Source organism: Eptatretus burgeri, chromosome 17 (genome assembly GCF_056783735.1).
Source record: "Eptatretus burgeri isolate ZD-2024b chromosome 17, Ebu_testis_v1, whole genome shotgun sequence".
NCBI lineage: Eukaryota > Metazoa > Chordata > Myxini > Myxiniformes > Myxinidae > Eptatretus > Eptatretus burgeri.
The window spans coordinates 21,115,308-21,135,395 of record NC_140977.1 but is presented as its reverse complement, the minus strand read 5'-3'; the positions used below and the strand labels follow the sequence as shown (position 1 = coordinate 21,135,395).

The 20,088-nt window shown below is 40.8% G+C and overlaps 1 protein-coding gene across 3 annotated transcripts in view; it reads left to right on the top strand.

The window, feature by feature from the left end:
• The window catches only part of LOC147009507 (follistatin-related protein 4-like), a 172,673-nt gene extending 152,822 nt beyond the window's left edge, over positions 1-19,851 (top strand). For all 3 annotated transcript variants that reach the window (XM_085863416.1, XM_085863418.1, XM_085863417.1), the window contains 2 exons: positions 15,565-15,680; positions 17,138-19,851. In XM_085863416.1, coding sequence (XP_085719542.1) covers positions 15,565-15,680; positions 17,138-18,305 — 1,284 coding nt within the window. In that variant the 3' untranslated portion in view covers positions 18,306-19,851. The remainder of the gene's footprint in view (positions 1-15,564; positions 15,681-17,137) is intronic.
• Positions 19,852-20,088: the final 237 nt, after the last annotated feature.

Sequence of the window (20,088 nt, the reverse complement as noted above, 5' to 3'; positions counted from 1 at the left end):
GGCGACCCATCGCCGCCTCCTGGCTTGTCTTTTTGTTTGCCTTTCTTTTTATCGCCTTCAGGTCACAATTCGAAACTGATTGTAATGAAACTTTACCAAGTTGTCGAGGTAGTCTCAACTGAGAACCCTATTGATTTTGAGCTCAAAGATCAAAGGTCATCTTGAGGTCCAATTTCTAAAATCGTAATCTTTCATCCGATTGACTTGAAATTTGAACAAGTTTTGCATATTGTGTCACAGAATTGAGAAACCAACTATTTTTGATGTCAAAAGGTCAAATGTCAACTTAAAATCAAACTTCTAAAATCATTCTTTTTTATGGGATAAATCGTCAATTTTTATCCGATTGACTTGAAAATTAAACAGCAATTGCACAGCACATTACTGAATTGGGTTAAAAAAAAGTATTTTTGAGGTCATAAGGTCAAAGGTCAACTAAAGGTCAAACTTCTAAAATCATCAATTTTCAACTGAAAAATCATCAATTTATATCCTATTATCTTGAAAGTTGAACAGGATTTGCATTGTCCATCACTGAATTGGGAAAGCAATTGTTTTTGAGGTCAAAAGGTTGAAGGTCAACTCAAGGTCAAACGACTAAAATAATCAAATTTCATTTGAAAAATCGTCAATTTTCACCTGATAAACCTATGGGTTAAGCAACAATTGCATCGTGCATCACTAATTTGAATTGAATTTATTTTGATCCCATTCTAAATTCAATTGAATAATGAATGATAATATTTTTAAAAACGTCATTGGACAGGGTCAGGTGTCCGATCAAAGTGGGGTTGCATAAAAGCGGGATGTCTTTGTACCCGGTCATCGCTGCCAGCAGTTATAAAGTGGCAGTTCTAATTGTCTCATTAATTACGTAACACACCAGTTCACAAACGTCACACAAAATACGTCACACAAAATAAGTCCTGGCAAGGGTCTGCAATCTCTGATTGATCTTTTTCTTGTTTTAATTGCAGTCATTCCTTTTGGTCATTCATTTTTAGCTCACCTGTTCGAAGATCAGAGAGCTATTGCGATACCCCCGGTGTGAGCGTCAGCGTGAGCGTGAAAATGTTAAAGTTTTTGGTGCAAGTTATTTTTTCCTTTCTAATATTTTTATCTACCACACTATTTTTTTATACGCCCGATATATATATATATATATATATATATATATATATATATATATATATATATATATATATATATCGGGGCGTATTATGTGATACCGGTCGTCTGTCTGTGTGTCTGTCTGTCTGTCCGTCCGTTCCTGTCCGCACTATAACTCCCAAAGTTTTCAACTTTCACGTTTCATATTTGGTACATAGGTACAGACTGTGGAGACGGTGTGTCGTGACATACGTTCGTCATCTAAAGTGGTTGCTGTTTTCCATCCGTTCCTGTCCGCACTATAACTCCCAAAGTTTTCAACTTTCACGTTTCATATTTGGTACATAGGTACAGACTGTGGAGACGGTGTGTCGTGACATACGTTCGTCATCTAAAGTGGTTGCTGTTTTCCATCCGTTCCTGTCCGCACTATAACTCCCAAAGTTTTCAACTTTCACGTTTCATATTTGGTACATAGGTACAGAATGTGGAGACGGTGTGTCGCGGCATACGTTCGTCATCTAAAGTGGTTGCCATGGCAACCAGGATGCTGTTTTCCATGTAGTAGCACAATTCTGTAAATACCGTTCTTGTCCGGGCATATATTGTGCTCACTTGCACTCTTGTTACTGATTACAATATACGAATACATATATTGCTTTAAAATTATTTGGATCAGACTTCACTACAATGCTTTATAAAAAATAATTATTAGACGAGTCTTTTAAAAACGATAAACGTATAAACAGGTGAGCATTGGGTGGCTTTGACACCAACTCTGGTAATTCAAGGATAACTTTTCAGGATCATCAACTCAATTCTATGTAAGAAAAAATCAAATGCCCAGAAGCTTCATGCTTGAAGCAATATGGGAGGCTGCGTCACACGACAGGGGAATCAAAGATGTTCCCGAGTGGAGCCGAGTTTTATGATAGCATTGAGTACGTTCTCCAGCTCAAATTTTCCATCATTTTACATCATATGGACTTTCTTTTGTTTCACGAAGAAAGATATCACCGGCATTTTTGCAAAAATATTTGTCCTGTGATCAGCACAAACAAATCACCGTGAAGTGTCTCTCTCAGATGCAACGTACAAATGGAGCTCTGGAGTTATATCGGTCATCTTATATATTAAACACAGGGGCAATACCCCTGGATGCTCACCTGCTATCGGCTGGACGCTCACCTGCTATCGGCTGGATACGAAAACCAGGGAACCACTGGTAGGCGTGGATGACCCACAAAATATTTAACGGAGAAGACAGTAAATACCTATGGAATTTTTTTTTTATGGCTTCAACAAACTTTGGTACATCACTGATGATGAATGGTGTGGTTAAGTTTCATCAAAATTGTGTGTGTAGTTTCGGGGAGAAAAGCAAATACGCATTGTTGGGGGGCACCCCCCCCCAAACCACCCACTCCCCCAATCCCTCATAGACCCCCTTCGACCCTGATGTTTTTTTAATGTCGTGAACAAACTTTGGTATTCACGGGTGATGAAGGTTGTGGTCAAGTTTCATCGCAATCGTATGTGTAGTTTCAAGTATTTGTGGACGGACAGACAGACTGACGGACGGACGACGCTCCATCCCACGAGCTTCCTGTAACTACGTTCCAGGTGAGCTATAAAAATATCCAACAGCATTTGCAGTTTTGCCATTTGGGGATATTCAGCTGGTTTAAATTAAAACCTAAGCCATAGAATACCAAACAACATTGTTCACATCTTTTGATGGTCTTTGATGGGAAGCATTTTAGATGGAAACTGACAGGCAGAAGAAAATGAAGATAGGCAAATGATGAGAAGGAAAATATGAAAGAAGGAGCCAAGGCAGGAAGAATTATTTAAGAGTCCCATGACGAGGAAGCATTGAAATAGATCAGACAACTAAACATACGATCCTTTGGAGGACCATCTTTGCTCCAGGATAGTTCATAGTTGATGGTGAGATTGAGAAATTCAATAGATTGAACTTCTTTCAGTGGTTGACCATGGAAATAGATGTGCGGGTTCATTTGACGACCCTTCTGGAGCGACATAGTGAGACTGAGATTTTCCAGCATTAAAGGACATGATCCATTTGGCAGAGCAGCATCTCGTCTCGAGATCAGCAGAGAGTTGTGCAGTTGCTGATGGCCTTGCAGTGGGATGGAATCCCCATATGACACAATGTGGTGTTGTCTGTGTGATTGAAAATAATTCAATTTCCACAAGTTGGATCAGCATACCAAAGGAGAATCTTTAATTTCGTATATACGGAGGAAGAACATTGAATGATTCACTGAAACATTCGAATGGACTTCACTGAAACAGAAGCCCAAAGCAATTCTTCTTATACACAACTTGACATGCCAAAGAATGGGAGGGGAGAACTACAGGGTTAGCTGATAAGCATTAAGCAAAATAACTCAAACTGCAATACGTGTCCACTGGGTGAAAGAGAATGACACAATCGCGGCAAAAGTTTGCAGTGTTATCAACCAGGTCACCCTGTTTCATGGTAAGACATTCCTTTTATCAATATTTAGGTCAAATGACTCTTGGGTAAAGGGAAACATAACTGACAGCCAATTCGACTACAGCATAAAAATTAAATTTATAAAGCCCCAGCAACAATTATAATTGAGGGTACATGAATATAATTATTTTTTCTTCCACATCTGTAAAAAGGCAGAGAGGGTTTCCAGTGCACTGGAGAGGTCATTTATATACAGTAGATGAACAAGACTGGGCCCATCGCAGTGCCTTTGGGAACTCCAGCCTTTACGAGGAAAGGAAGGTGAGGGTTCCCCTGAGAGCAACACATGCAATGCATGAGTGGAGGAAGTCAGAAATCGAGGAATTAAGGTGGCCTCGTATGCCACAAGCAGATACCTTGGGAAGCAAAGCAGATGCTTGAGATATGTCCAAGGAGATGGTCCTCACATCTTCATTGAGATTTAAGACCCCTATCCATTGCTGGAAAGGTGCACCAGCATATGCAGTGTTGAGTGACCAGAATGGAATCCAAACTGACGATCAGATATTTTACTGTTTGAAAGCAGGAAAGACATGACTTCAGTAGAAAGACTCGACTATGATAGATTCCATGACTTGCTTATAATTGGAAGCAAGCGTTCTGGTCTGTCGTTGACAGGATCTGGTTTTATACCTTTTTCATGGATGGGAGTGATGTTTGCTGATTTACAGGCAGATGGGATGCAACGGAAGAAGGAGAACAGACTGAATAGAGCAGACAGAGTAGACGCAAGAGCAGCAAAGTAGAGTTTGAGAACATGCGTACTGATGTCATCTGGGCCAGTCGCCGAAGCAGGGTCAAGGCCAGACAGAACTTTCTCCACCTTCTAAGGTGAGGACACAAAGTCCAGTCGACAGTGGGTAAAGGGGTAGGATCGTGACGGAACTGGATGGGATGGGTCCACGAGATTTGGAGACAAACACATTCTGCTTATTACCTTGTCATCCTGTATTTTAACATATTTGATCCCTTCTACTAATTCACCATTATTTTAAGTCATTTCGAATTTTCCCACTAGTTGGCTGATGAGTCCTGTTCGAGAACCACACAACCTGTATGACAGCATTTATGAAGGACACAATTGGGTCAAATGGTACATCCCTTTTATGAATTTGAGGTCAACCACAAATTGTGGGCACCACTCCATTAACACTGGATTAAAAACAAAACCTGTCAAAGGGCCGAGGAGTTCCAAGTGAGCCAACGGCCATCTATATCCGGTACCCAGCTGTGCCCACGGGCGTCCTCCTGCAGTTGGGTTAGCCATTGCTAGGAGGTTGGTGACAGGATTTGCACTCCGGCCACCAAACAACACTTAATTCCGCAACATGTACACGATCTTAATATCAATTTGTAGCGATGGGTGAAGAAGCGCTGTGTCTAAAGCCATCTGCGCCCCTCGTGTTGGATCACGTTTCTGCAGGTGCTCCTACGCTGCCACCATGGTGGCTGTCGTACGTTTTCATTTGCAAGTCGTTTTTTGATGAAATGTCAACAGAGACACGAGTGCAATGACGCATCTCTGCGCATCAACGCGACGCCGCTCATGTCATGTATGGACAGTGGACATCCGACCAGAGCTCTTGGCCTGACCTGTAGGTAGAAACGCATGACATTGGTGTTCAAACTCTTCGAGACAATTATATATCGTGTCGCAACGTCTCGAGAACAATGGAGCATTGACTTTTGAAAAAGTAAATCGGGTGAATGAATGGGTTTGCATTCACCTTTGGAAACCGGCCATCGATTTGAGTCGCCTGTAGTCCCACAACACGTCTCTATATCTGGCGGTGTTTGCTAAATATCTGATGTGATCTGATGAGTACCTTTCTCTAATAGACTTGGGGCTTTTTGGACAGTGAGGATTTTCTGTCCTACCTTTTGAACAGGTAATGATGATGCAACGTAAATGGTCAGGAGGAAGGATGTATCCAGCTCCCCCCACAGTACCACAACATTGCTGGCGTACCATTTTCATCACAACGTTCACGCCTGTTGATTGAAAGCATAACAGGTGTGACTACGTCACAAGGGGCGTAGTAGTGCGTGATATGCACGGTATACGGAATAACAAACAACATCAAGTACCTGGAACGGACAAAAAGGAAAATGTCCGTCTTCATCCTCGCATCGTAAATCATTTTTGTTCGATATATATATATATATATATATATATATATATATATATATATATATATATATATATATATATATATATATATATATATATAATCGGTAATCAGTTATTTCCATTTGTAAGTGCGTGCGTGGTTTTCACTTAAATCGTGTAGACGACCTGCATTGATTGACTCGTCCGTGTCTTCGCAGTATCCAAAAAGCTGCGTCCGTCCAAAATCGTCCCAATTACTCCGACACCTTCTTATGGGATTGGGCAGGGAAGGTTTTTGGCATAAGTCTTTCAAGAACCAGCTGGCCAGGCCTAACTTTCGACTGCAGGCGGTTTGGGCAGGAATTTGTAACGATTAATGGGGCCGGTGATAACTCACCTACTCGTCACCAAAGACACCGAGGGATCTTTAACATCCACCAACTGATGTAAGCAGACGGGACGCCGAGTTTAACGTCTATCCGAGGGACGGCGCACACACATTGATGCTTCGCCCTACCTGTGAAACACCAGTGTTTGAGTGGATTAGTGGGGTCGGGAATCGAACCCAAGCGAGCGACGTGTGTTCCCAATCGTGTGTTGATGAAGACTCACTCCATCGTGTACACACGCGACTGACTGGTTTCACACGTCTTTGTGTTGTGTGTCCGATGAATGTTGTGCTGTGTCATTTGATAGGGTAGTTCTGCAATCGGAAAGGATAATACTGTTAATGGGAAAGGATAATACTGTTAATGGGAAAGGATAATACTGTTAATCGGAAAGGATAATACTGTTAATCGGAAAGGATAATACTGTTAATCGGAAAGGATAATACTGTTAATGGGAAAGGATAATACTGTTAATGGGAAAGGATAATACTGTTAATTGGAAAGGATAATACTGTTAATGCGAAAGGATAATACTGTTAATGGGAAAGGATAATACTGTTCATGGGAAAGGATAATACTGTTAATGGGAAAGGATAATACTGTTAATCGGAAAGGATAATACTGTTAATGGGAAAGGATAATACTGTTCATGGGAAAGGATAATACTGTTCATGGGAAAGGATAATACTGTTAATGGGAAAGGATAATACTGTTCATGGGAAAGGATAATACTGTTAATGGGAAAGGATAATACTGTTCATGGGAAAGGATAATACTGTTAATCGGAAAGGATAATACTGTTAATGGGAAAGGATAATACTGTTAATTGGAAAGGATAATACTGTTAATGGGAAAGGATAATACTGTTAATCGGAAAGGATAATACTGTTAATGGGAAAGGATAATACTGTTAATCGGAAAGGATAATACTGTTAATGGGAAAGGATAATACTGTTAATCGGAAAGGATAATACTGTTAATCGGAAAGGATAATACTGTTAATGGGAAAAGATAATACTGTTAATTGGAAAGGATAATACTGTTAATGGGAAAGGATAATACTGTTCATGGGAAAGGATAATATTGTTAATCAGAAAGGATAATACTGTTAATGGGAAAGGATAATACTGTTCATGGAAAAGGATAATATTGTTAATCAGAAAGGATAATACTGTTAATGGGAAAGGATAATACTGTTAATGGGAAAGGATAATATTGTTAATCAGAAAGGATAATACTGTTAATGGGAAAGTATAATACTGTTAATGGGAAAGGATAATACTGTTAATCGGAAAGGATAATACTGTTAATGGGAAAGGATAATACTGTTAATCAGAAAGGATAATACTGTTAATCGGAAAGGATAATACTGTTAATCGGAAAGGATAATACTGTTAATGAGAAAGGATAATACTGTTAATCGGAAAGGATAATACTGTTAATGAGAAAGGATAATACTGTTAATCGGAAAGGATAATACTGTTAATGAGAAAGGATAATACTGTTAATCGGAAAGGATAATACTGTTAATGGGAAAGGATAATACTGTTAATGGGAAAGGATAATACTGTTAATGGGAAAGGATAATACTGTTAATGGGAAAGGATAATACTGTTAATCGGAAAGGATAATACTGTTAATGAGAAAGGATAATACTGTTAATCGGAAAGGATAATACTGTTAATGGGAAAGGATAATACTGTTAATGGGAAAGGATAATACTGTTAATGGGAAAGGATAATACTGTTAATGGGAAAGGATAATACTGTTAATGGGAAAGGATAATACTGTTAATGGGAAAGGATAATACTGTTAATGCGAAAGGATAATACTGTTAATGGGAAAGGATAATACTGTTCATGGGAAAGGATAATATTGTTAATCAGAAAGGATAATACTGTTAATGGGAAAGGATAATACTGTTCATGGGAAAGGATACTATTGTTAATCAGAAAGGATAATACTGTTAATCGGAAAGGATAATACTGTTAATCGGAAAGGATAATACTGTTAATGGGAAAGGATAATACTGTTAATGGGAAAGGATAATACTGTTAATGGGAAAGGATAATACTGTTAATGGGAAAGGATAATACTGTTAATTGGAAAGGATAATACTGTTAATGGGAAAGGATAATACTGTTAATGGGAAAGGATAATACTGTTCATGGGAAAGGATAATATTGTTAATCAGAAAGGATAATACTGTTAATGGGAAAGGATAATACTGTTAATGGGAAAGGATAATACTGTTAATGGGAAAGGATAATATTGTTAATCAGAAAGGATAATACTGTTAATGGGAAAGGATAATACTGTTAATGGGAAAGGATAATACTGTTAATGGGAAAGGATAATACTGTTAATGGGAAAGGATAATACTGTTAATGAGAAAGGATAATACTGTTAATCAGAAAGGATAATACTGTTAATGGGAAAGGATAATACTGTTAATGGGAAAGGATAATACTGTTAATTGGAAAGGATAATACTGTTAATGCGAAAGGATAATACTGTTAATGGGAAAGGATAATACTGTTCATGGGAAAGGATAATATTGTTAATCAGAAAGGATAATACTGTTAATGGGAAAGGATAATACTGTTAATGGGAAAGGATAATACTGTTAATGGGAAAGGATAATATTGTTAATCAGAAAGGATAATACTGTTAATGGGAAAGGATAATACTGTTAATGGGAAAGGATAATACTGTTAATGGGAAAGGATAATACTGTTAATGGGAAAGGATAATACTGTTAATGGGAAAGGATAATACTGTTAATGGGAAAGGATAATACTGTTAATTGGAAAGGATAATACTGTTAATGGGAAAGGATAATACTGTTAATGGGAAAGGATAATACTGTTAATCGGAAAGGATAATACTGTTAATGGGAAAGGATAATACTGTTAATCGGAAAGGATAATACTGTTAATCGGAAAGGATAATACTGTTAATGAGAAAGGATAATACTGTTAATGGGAAAGGATAATACTGTTAATGGGAAAGGATAATACTGTTCATGGGAAAGGATAATACTGTTAATGGGAAAGGATAATACTGTTAATGGGAAAGGATAATACTGTTCATGGGAAAGGATAATATTGTTAATCAGAAAGGATAATACTGTTAATGGGAAAGGATAATACTGTTAATGGGAAAGGATAATACTGTTAATGGGAAAGGATAATACTGTTAATGGGAAAGGATAATACTGTTAATTGGAAAGGATAATACTGTTAATGGGAAAGGATAATACTGTTAATGGGAAAGGATAATACTGTTAATCGGAAAGGATAATACTGTTAATGGGAAAGGATAATACTGTTAATCGGAAAGGATAATACTGTTAATCGGAAAGGATAATACTGTTAATGAGAAAGGATAATACTGTTAATGGGAAAGGATAATACTGTTAATGGGAAAGGATAATACTGTTAATGGGAAAGGATAATACTGTTAATGGGAAAGGATAATACTGTTAATGAGAAAGGATAATACTGTTAATGGGAAAGGATAATACTGTTCATGGGAAAGGATAATATTGTTAATCAGAAAGGATAATACTGTGAATGGGAAAGGATAATACTGTTAATGGGAAAGGATAATACTGTTAATGGGAAAGGATAATATTGTTAATCAGAAAGGATAATACTGTTAATGGGAAAGGATAATACTGTTAATGGGAAAGGATAATACTGTTAATGGGAAAGGATAATACTGTTAATCGGAAAGGATAATACTGTTAATGGGAAAGGATAATACTGTTAATGGGAAAGGATAATACTGTTAATCGGAAAGGATAATACTGTTAATCGGAAAGGATAATACTGTTAATGAGAAAGGATAATACTGTTAATCGGAAAGGATAATACTGTTAATGGGAAAGGATAATACTGTTAATGGGAAAGGATAATATTGTTAATCAGAAAGGATAATACTGTTAATGGGAAAGGATAATACTGTTAATGGGAAAGGATAATACTGTTAATGGGAAAGGATAATATTGTTAATCAGAAAGGATAATACTGTTAATGGGAAAGGATAATACTGTTAATGGGAAAGGATAATACTGTTAATCGGAAAGGATAATACTGTTAATGAGAAAGGATAATACTGTTAATCGGAAAGGATAATACTGTTAATGGGAAAGGATAATACTGTTAATGGGAAAGGATAATACTGTTAATGGGAAAGGATAATACTGTTAATCGGAAAGGATAATACTGTTAATGGGAAAGCATAATACTATTAATCGGAAAGCATAATACTATTATTGTTTCTCATCTATCAATAATTCCAGCCGTGTTCGTGTTGGTGTTCGTGTTGGTGTTCGTGCGTGTGCGTGTTGGTGTTCGTGTTGGTGTTCGTGTTGGTGTTCGTGTTGGTGTTCGTGTTGGTGTTCGTGCGTGTGCGTGCTTGGCTTGCTTATACTCCTGCAGTTCTGGGCAGATTTCATCCAAATTTGCTACAGAGGATCAGCATGACCCTGACCCCAATTAGTGCACAGAGGTGTTTTATCTTTGTTGGTGGTCTTGGCTGAGGGGGAGGGGGGTGTGAGGGAGGGGACACAAATTCTCTATGTAAATGTGTATCGTGTAGCGCCGCCTCCAGGTTTTCCCTGGTATTACACGTCTCCACCATTTACAGAACAGTATTCCTGTCCCCACGTTTTCCAGTGCAGAGAATTACAAGTTGGTATGTTTTTGCTTCATGCACGTAACCCGGGTTATTTCTTATTTTCAGTAGTGATTGAGGCAGCTGTGAGTTGCCTATACACCGCCCAAGTCAAGGCATGCATCATGTTGTTGCATGCTTGGAACAAAATCGCCTGTAGGACGGATACTCTGCAAGATTAAACATAATGGAGCTAATGCGTATTTAGATACATACATACATACACTTGGTGAGTGAATCCTTTCACTACATGGATGAAACAGTGACGTGTTTCCCTGATGAGCCCCAACAAGGGCGAAACCAGTCGATCGCTTCGCTTTTCATCTGCTTGGTGACAGCTTTTGATCTTGGATTCTTAAACAACTTGTGGCCCTTATGGGTTTGCAGTCATCGTGTCATCGTGATGTTGTTGGTCACAGTGTTGGTGTTGATCACAGTGTTGGTCACAGTCACAGACCATCACAGTGTTGGTCCTTGTTTAGTGGACTTCAATAATTCCGTTTTTACATGGTGTGTGTGTGTGTGTGTGTGTGTGTGTGTGTGTGTGTGTGTGTGTGTGTGTGATATATATATATATATATATATATATATATATATATATATATATATATATATATATATATATCTTCTTCTTTCGGCTGCTCCCTTTAGGGGTTGCCACAGCGGATCATCCGTATGATCCGCATAGTGATTTGGCATGTTTTACGCCGGATGCCCTTCCTGACGCAACCCTGGTCGCCTCTTACAACACAGGGATATAGTACACCTATTTTAACCGGGGTATACACCGGCCCAGTACACTGGTACTCATTTCGCCGACCTCGGAAGGATGACAGGCTGAGTCAACCCCCTGGTGCATTAATTCAGTGGCCCAACGGGGCTTGAACTCAGGACCTTTTGGATCCCAAGCCGCTGCCCTAACCACTGCGCCAACACCAGGATATATATATATATATATATATATATATATATATATATATATATATATATATATATATATATATATATATATATATATATATATATATATATATATATATATATATATATATATATATATATATATATATATATATATATATATATATATATATATATATATATATATATACACATACACACATTATACACATACACACATTATACACATACACACATTATACACATACACACATTATACACATATACACAGTATATCGGGGCACTGCACAGACACCAGAGCATGGTACACATCATGACCCACAGCTGGTTTCCCTCTTCGCAATGTTTGCACAGCAGTCTCAAAACAATGTATGGCAGTTCCAGTGTTTACACCTTGGGTCCCTTCAATTAAATACATGGCAATACACCTTGTTCAACTCAATTTTTTTAAAAATACAATTCGCACGGGGCTCAAGTTGGATTAGGAGTTGTACCGAAGTCACAGGCACGACAAGGACATTCGTAGACGGTGGCTAAAAAACATTGTGTGTGGGATTTGAACCTGGATTGGGAGCATCACCAACCATCAGTTCAGGTGAGAGTGCAAAACAGCCCAAGATTTTTTTTGCGACTCATGTATTTCAGGAACATTTTGTGTACATTTACATTTATTGGTCAATTTAGCCCAAATCAATGAGTTGGCTGTACTGTGGAAATTTTCTCTTCATTTCATGCGACCAATGGCACTTCACTTTGGAAGAAGAAGAAAAACTCAGGTTCAACCCTGAAGACGTCATCCTCTTGAAACACCGTGGTCTCTGTTCCGGCGAATGCGTCACGGTTGCCAAAAAGGGCAAAATGATCAAACCAAATGAACATCCTGTTCAAGGAATTCCAATCGGTCAAATGAATTGCAATATCCGATCAATGCATTCGCCTTGACTGGTTTGGGGTTGAGGTTGCCATCTGAGCATCAATCATCTTTGCATAGCTATTATTCAATGAAAAGGCCGTTTGTAGTTCCCTGGTGTCCTCACTAATCGAAGAGATAGTCTTGGCATTTTTGTTAAGTCACATGGTGCATCGACCAGTGGGTTTGGTGGTGGTAGGGGGTTAGGATGGAATGTTGTTGTCATCATCTTCTGTCACGCAATTTCACACTTCGCCGTTGGTAGAGCATCCGTCAGGAATCCGCCCATATTTGAGTTCCATTTCTGTGGCTCTGGAGTGGAGAGACAGGATATAATATATGACTTTGCAAGTGATTCCAGAATCCTTGCAGAGGGCCAGCAGACTATTAGGCCAAGGTTGAGGGATGACGGAGCATCTAGATTCTAGATCATCCTTTTCAGTATGACGAGCCAAACATATGGTCGTTTTGCGTTCCTGTTACATCGCAGGTGGCTCCTAAAAACCTTTCGGTGTATAGTAATTAGTTAGCCTTCGCTTGTATTAATCCCAGCATTATAGAAAGTGTCCTTTGCAGGGTGTGGAACCGTAGCCGAGCAGTTTCTCTCAGCTCGAATGGCCCGCCATCCATCCTGCAGCCTCACCGCAGTGGAACTTCATGATGGCGCTGCAGGTTATCGAGTACCTGTGCAGGCCATTGGTTCTGGTTATCACCTCTTCGGGTCGTATACATAGCTCTCGGAGACATTTCGAAGTGCCGCTGGCTGGTATCCGCGGTTTGTGGAAGAAATTGAGGAACGGCTCTCGAGATGACATAATGTGCTAACCACCTGGAAAATAGGGGTGTTTTAATTTTTGAAGCACGATCTGGAGTTCAGTTGAGAGCAGGAGGTATTGAGATGCTCGAGTTGTACTCTCCAGGTGAGTTGACTTCTGCCTGTCTTCAAGCAAATCAAATTCAAAAGGCTTTTTTTATCCAACTTCATTATTTTAGACCCATTTAGATGGTAAGAGGAAGTGACGGAGGAAGCTTTTGCTAGTTTGTCCAAATGATATCGGCCCTTGACGGTCTTCGACTTTGAAAGCGTATTGCTCACAGATCGATTTGAGGTGTCCACACATGGAAGTCTAATATAAAATGGTTGACTTTTGAGTTTTTCCCCCTGGGTATTCCCCCATCACCTCCTTTACGCTCTTTCTTTTCTCCCCTTGCCTTATCCTCCACAAAATTCCCTTTTATTTTCTCAAAAGCCTTTTCTTCACCCCCATCACCTTCGTCCTTGCCACCCCCTGCCCTTCCCTGCAATCCCACTCATGCCATATCTGGATCACTCCTTACCCAAAGTGCTACAAGCAGTGAAATTTCGATATACACGAATAAGAACACCGTCGAGGCCTAAGTTCCAGGAAGAAATGTACAATTACAACCCCCTTTGGACGTGGTTTCTCAGATTTCTGAACGTTGCGTCCATAACCTAAATTGTTTGGACATATTTAAGTCCATCATGTGTAAATGGTCCAATCATTAAAGATCCCCCTGGAAATGAGGTTTCCTGGTTATGATATGTTCTCTGTCATTTAAGCCACCGTTTATTATAAACGAAACAATAAAAATCATGAATGAACTGCAAGGCTTACAAAGCAACAATAAATGGAGTGAGAACATGCATTGCTTGGAGGTCAGTGTTAGTGGTGATAGTGGTGGTCTGGTAGAGGAGGTAAAAATCAGCCCCCCTTCCCCACTCCCGCCCCTCTTATCTCATGCCCCCCTTGCTGTGCGTTGTGTTAGCTCTCACACGAGCCTCGACAAGGTATACAAAAAAAATCTATCAGCCAAAGCTGATTTAAAATTCATTGACTGTGGATAGTCTCATGTACTGACCATGGTCAGGAAGGCAGTGGCCTTGTGGTGAGAACAATGCCGTAATCACAGGTATTTATTACCAATTGTAATTTATTTGAAAATGGAACATGTCAATGATGAAATGCCCAACAACACAGGGAAGCAAAGCCTGACAGCATGGGGAGGTAAAGCCCAAAAGTGGCGGGAGGCAAAGCCTTATGACGTGGAGATGCAAAGCCGGACAGCACAGGGAGGTAAGGCCGAGTGGTGTGGGAAGGCAAAGCCCAACAGCACAGGAAGGCATGGCCAGATGGTGACAGCACAGGCAGGCAAGGCCCGATAGCAACAGTGGGAAGGCAAGACCAGACGGTGACAGTGTGGGGAGGTAAGGCCTGACAGCACAGGGAGGCAAGGCCCGATAGCAACAGTGGGAAGGCAAGACCAGACGGTGACAGTGTGGGGAGGTAAGGCCTGACAGCACAGGGAGGCAAGGCCCAACGGCTCGGGAAGGCAAAGCCTGACAGTGCAGAGAGGACAAGACATGACGTCAACAGTGCGGGAAGGCAAGGTCCATCGACAAGGCCCGATAGTGACGGCGACAGCGGGGGAAGGCAAGGCTCGACAGCGCATGTGAAGCGACAGCGCATGAAGACAAGGCCCGATGGCACGAGGAGGTAAGGCCTGATAGCATGGGGAGGAAAGGCCCGACAACAGGTAAAGCACGAATCACAAAAGAAACAGGTTATAGTCAGGTCAGAATCGAATCCAGACTCCATATCAGTAAGTGTGTTACCTCTTCACCACGTCGTTGGACAAGTCTTGGACGCAGTTAACAACAGATGAAACCGAAAAGTAGATAAACACACAAAAATCCAGAAATAGGCAAACACCTGCGGATACCAGCATGTAACTCATCACAGAAGTTTTGTCATGTAATGGCATCACTGTGTTTATCAAAGCATGACAATGAGTTCAATAAATTTCATCATGTTGGGATGTTATATCATATTGAATTGCAAGTACACTTTGTTATGGGCCGAGTACAAATACACGTGATGCAACCTATTTGAATCCCCAGGTCATCCCCAGGTTCATCCTGAATCCAACCACAAAGCCTCTGACTGTTCTTACTCCCTGCACAGCCCGACCACGTCTTTTCATCCCATCGATCCACCTGCAGAGTCCGACACCCAGGTAGCTAAAGCGTTGAATGCAGTCATGATGCAATTTTGTTCCTGTATATGGTGTGCTACCATACATGACCCATGTCACATGTAGATATATTCACTCTCGATGACCAAACGTTATGTTCCTGTTGGTTTCGTTGCCCCTCCCAATGTATTTTTACCCCACACGGTTTCAGCAATTGGTTTACTCCGTGTAACACACGTCAGGTTATGATCGAGGAACTACTTCATTTCAATGGAGTTGTATATTGTGAACATTGTAGAACACGAATTGGAACAGGAACCTGTAGTTTAGCAGCACTTTGGCCCAACATTTGGCAAATAGTACGGAATTTCGTCCTGAGCACCCATGCACACTCGCGGCAAAGCAATTCCTCCAGTCTGTCTGGCAGTCAAACAGAATTGGGAAATCATTCCAAACAGGAAACCTACTGTTTTTTTCCAGACATTATTATGCAGGACACAAATAACAGGCTCAAATAACTACTTTAATGTGTTAAATAATGTGGTGTAAAAGACGGTGCATCAATGGCGGTAAACTTCTAAACAAGTTTTTTTTGTTGTTGTTTTTCTCCAGTCTTTAAAACTTTTATTTCATTTCGATTTAATTATCTATTTGAACACTGTAGAACACAAATCACCTTGTTTGCATTTCCAAAAACCCTGAGTTTCGTGGTATTTTGATTGAAAATATTGAGTCTCGACCAATCAAATTGGGTGTGGAGTGAGCGAGATTTACACAAAAATGGCGGCGCTATGGCGATGCAACAACCGAGCTAACTTCGGCCAAAAGATCCGTTTGTTTGCTGCGTCTTTTTCTCAAAGGTCGTTCTAAAATTGTCAGTTTATCCTACAAGAGTTGACAGAAGGTTCAGCTCCGGACTGTTCCGTTTGACCCAACGGCTTCGTATGCCTGCCATCGTGCCCGTTCCTCAAAGTTCACCAACAAAGCCAATATAGATTTTGCTCGGAAATGCTCAGCAAGAGCTGTAAAGGCCCGACTCGTATCCTTTTTCTCTAGACTGCACGAGGTAATGTGTACTATGAACTCTCTAGTTTATCATCCTTTTTGGAATGAGTACTGTCAATGTATATATCTTGCTATTCATTGGCTGGAAGTTAGTTCTTTGGACAGATAATCAGGATGAATTAATTTGGAATTCTAACGGTACTGGCACGCTATGACCTACTATTTTTTAAATGGTACAGTGGAATCTTTAATGTTCACGAGCAAGTGCAAGCAGATGGGACAGTATGGCATGGCATGTTCTCTGAAGGGATGACATAATCTGCGATGCCACGCTCTGCTCACGTAGCATCAGGGTGACAGTTTTTGGTCAAATCTTCCTGTGTCGGGAATTAAATCCAGACTCGAGGGCATTGAGCTTCCTTGGAGCTGCACTGCCATTACAAATGGTGATGCAAGAGAAAAGTTAATGTTGTTGCATTGTTTTATTCCATCAGATTTGGCCTAATCTGGTGTACAGGCCAGGCCTGGATTTGCATACTGGACCTTGTGAAAAACCAGCTAGAACACACCATAGATCTCTCTCCGTGGAACTGCAAACCACGCAGTCTCACCTTTACTCAACGTGGTGGAACGCTGATTGTGCAGTGCCTGTCATCAGTCAACCGTAGTTTACAACTTTGCTTGGATATTTTAACTGGAACCGTACTGGGTCCCAATTCAAACGCAGCGGGCTCACCACACACCTCTCCCGATGGACAATTCATTGTCAGCCTTAGCCATGTCCACGATGTAACCACGATGGGGCAAGTTGAGCCAACAAAGGAAAAGGATGAGAGGTTTAAAAATGACATGTCATTGGGAACCACTGACCAAGAACCGAGGATGTGCAAGCCACGTCGTAGTAGCGATGCTGAAAATTACAATGAGGACTTGATCATTCGAAGAAGGTTTCTGCCAGTCACCCCGGTTATAAGGAAAGTTCAAAAAGGTTCCTGCATTGCACTTGAAATTGCATCTTTTCTGCATCCCATAAACTACCAGAATCCTGCACGAGGACATCAAAGCAAACTGCAAGTTCAGGCCGTGTCCCCTGAAGGCTATATCGAACATTGGCTGTGCTTTGACTCCAATGTCCCAATGGCTGCCATTCACTTTGTGCCGACCGCCTGGGCTACGGACGGTTTTGACCTCTACGTAGCATTTATTGGGCATGTGGACCTCTTGGTCATTGAATTGCAGATGGGAAACTGGAGCCTGATGCCCGTTGCTCCTCAATCGGATTGGCATGCTGCTCAATCGAACACACGGCGACGGCATAATGTCAAAGCAGAGTCAAATGAAAGACGACAATCTTCACCAAAATATAGCAATCCTTTGGTTCCGGATACATCTCGAGATCATGGGGAGGCTGGAAAGGATACTCGTGCAAGGACAGCTGGACAAAAGCAAACAAAAGAGCTTTGGAGTGGACTGCTGGCCTGTGCACGTAAGCCCTCACCATCTTGGGTCTGGCAATCCCAGGGAAATCGGGGACAGATGAACCTCGTCCTGCTTCATGTTGGTGACTCTGCACAGGTGCTGGACATTTTACAGCATAGGGTCATCTGTGATGTCCGCTCACTGAGCCATGCAGATGCAGTGCTGTGGATAGGAGAAGCATAGGATTGTAATGAGATGCACAACTTTACTTTGAACCGACTTTTGTACTGTACAGAACTTAATTTATACTCGTACTATAACGTTTTCTCTGTTTCCAAAGTGCTGTCCACATCTCATCATAAGGAAGTCTTTTTTAATGCAAAGTAAGACCAGGAGGACACACAGGATTGTGGAGGATCGTGCTTCCTTGAATATATGACTGTACAGTGCAACAGGAGATTTGAACGGGTGGAAGGACCCAATGGTCTCTATTTTTTTTTTTTTTTACCTGTCCAGTGTCCATGTATTTGTTCTCTTCGGGATATGGGTTTTCAACCAGGCATGAAGGTACACCACAAATAAAACAGGCCTTGATAAGTTGGTTAAAATGGTCTGTTTACCCGTGTATCGTGGAGATGCTGATGTCACATGGGAGATACCTGGTGGCCTGTTGTTGGCTCACAGTGTATAAGTGTACCGTTGTCTGTCAAGTTTCACTTCAAATTCTCCCAAATGGACCTAACCTTCGCTCAGAATTCTCTTTACACTAAATGAATGTTTGTGGCTGGGCCATGTTGTACTGCATAGATTGCATGTGATGATGGATTATCATTGGGGCAGGTCATCGAGTTGTGCCAATGATGTGGTTTTTGATGTGCCACTGTTGACTGCAATACCTTTTGTCGAGTTCACACTGATTTACCAAGGGTATCGGGACAGCAAGGGCATGTTTAGGGTTATTCATTCACAACTGTTCATTCAATTCATAATGGGGGATTGGCTCACATATGGTAACCAGCACAGCTCGGATGCTATCACGACCACTTTGTGCCAAATTTTGCTTAATATCAACACGACACATCCTGCCATTTCACGCTTTAACGTTCTTGTGGCCCAAGGTGTCAATTTTTTCTTTTTCCTGCCTGTTCTATTTTCAACATTGACATGACCTGTTGCCTTCCGATTCATGAGAAGGACACTATCGGAGAAGGTTCGAGACCACATTTGGAAGGCCAGATGTGAAGAAAATGTCCTGAACCTCCAGTGCCCGTAACTACTCCACATCGAAGGTGAGTTGGCTCTTCACCTCGTCACATCTTGCATCTCGTACAGCGGAGCTTCAATACCTGCTACACAACTTTTATAAAACACATGGTGCTCCACAACATGCGAACATGTGAGCACTCAGTTTGGGAGAATGCATTTCCACTTCGGGTGTGCTGTCCCTATACTTTTGGTAACATAGTGTACCATGGCATCCACACTTGACTCCTTGTGCAAGAGATAAATCCTGCATAAGTATGAACAGCCAAAGAGCTATTCGTTAGGTAGTCATTGGTGCCTCCTGCACTTAAAAGCTCTTTTCAAAAGGCTTTAATTGTCAAGCCACAAGTTCACTTTCCCAAAACCACTTCCTTCCTTGTCCCATTTCTGTCTGACCTCAGCACCTACCTTCCTGTTCCCATTCCACCTCCACCGCCCACGGTCTTATTTTGACAGAAGGAATCACCGTGGGATTGTGTTGCATTCCAATCATATCTATGCAGCATTAAAGCCATGATTTATTTTGGCCAGCAGTTAGTGTCACTGTCTATCGGTCTTTTTGTTTGTCCTTCCCTTCCTTGTCTTTATCGAGCATGGAAATACTGGTTCAAACAAATCGTGTCAAGTTTTTGAAGTTTTTCTTTTTTAGCTTCTCTGGAATTGGAATTCCAGATAAGGTATTGTCATCACGCACCGTTCGTCTGTCCGTCCCTGGTCAAACCGCTGGACCGATCCGGCTGAAATTTGGCAGCAACGTTCCTCT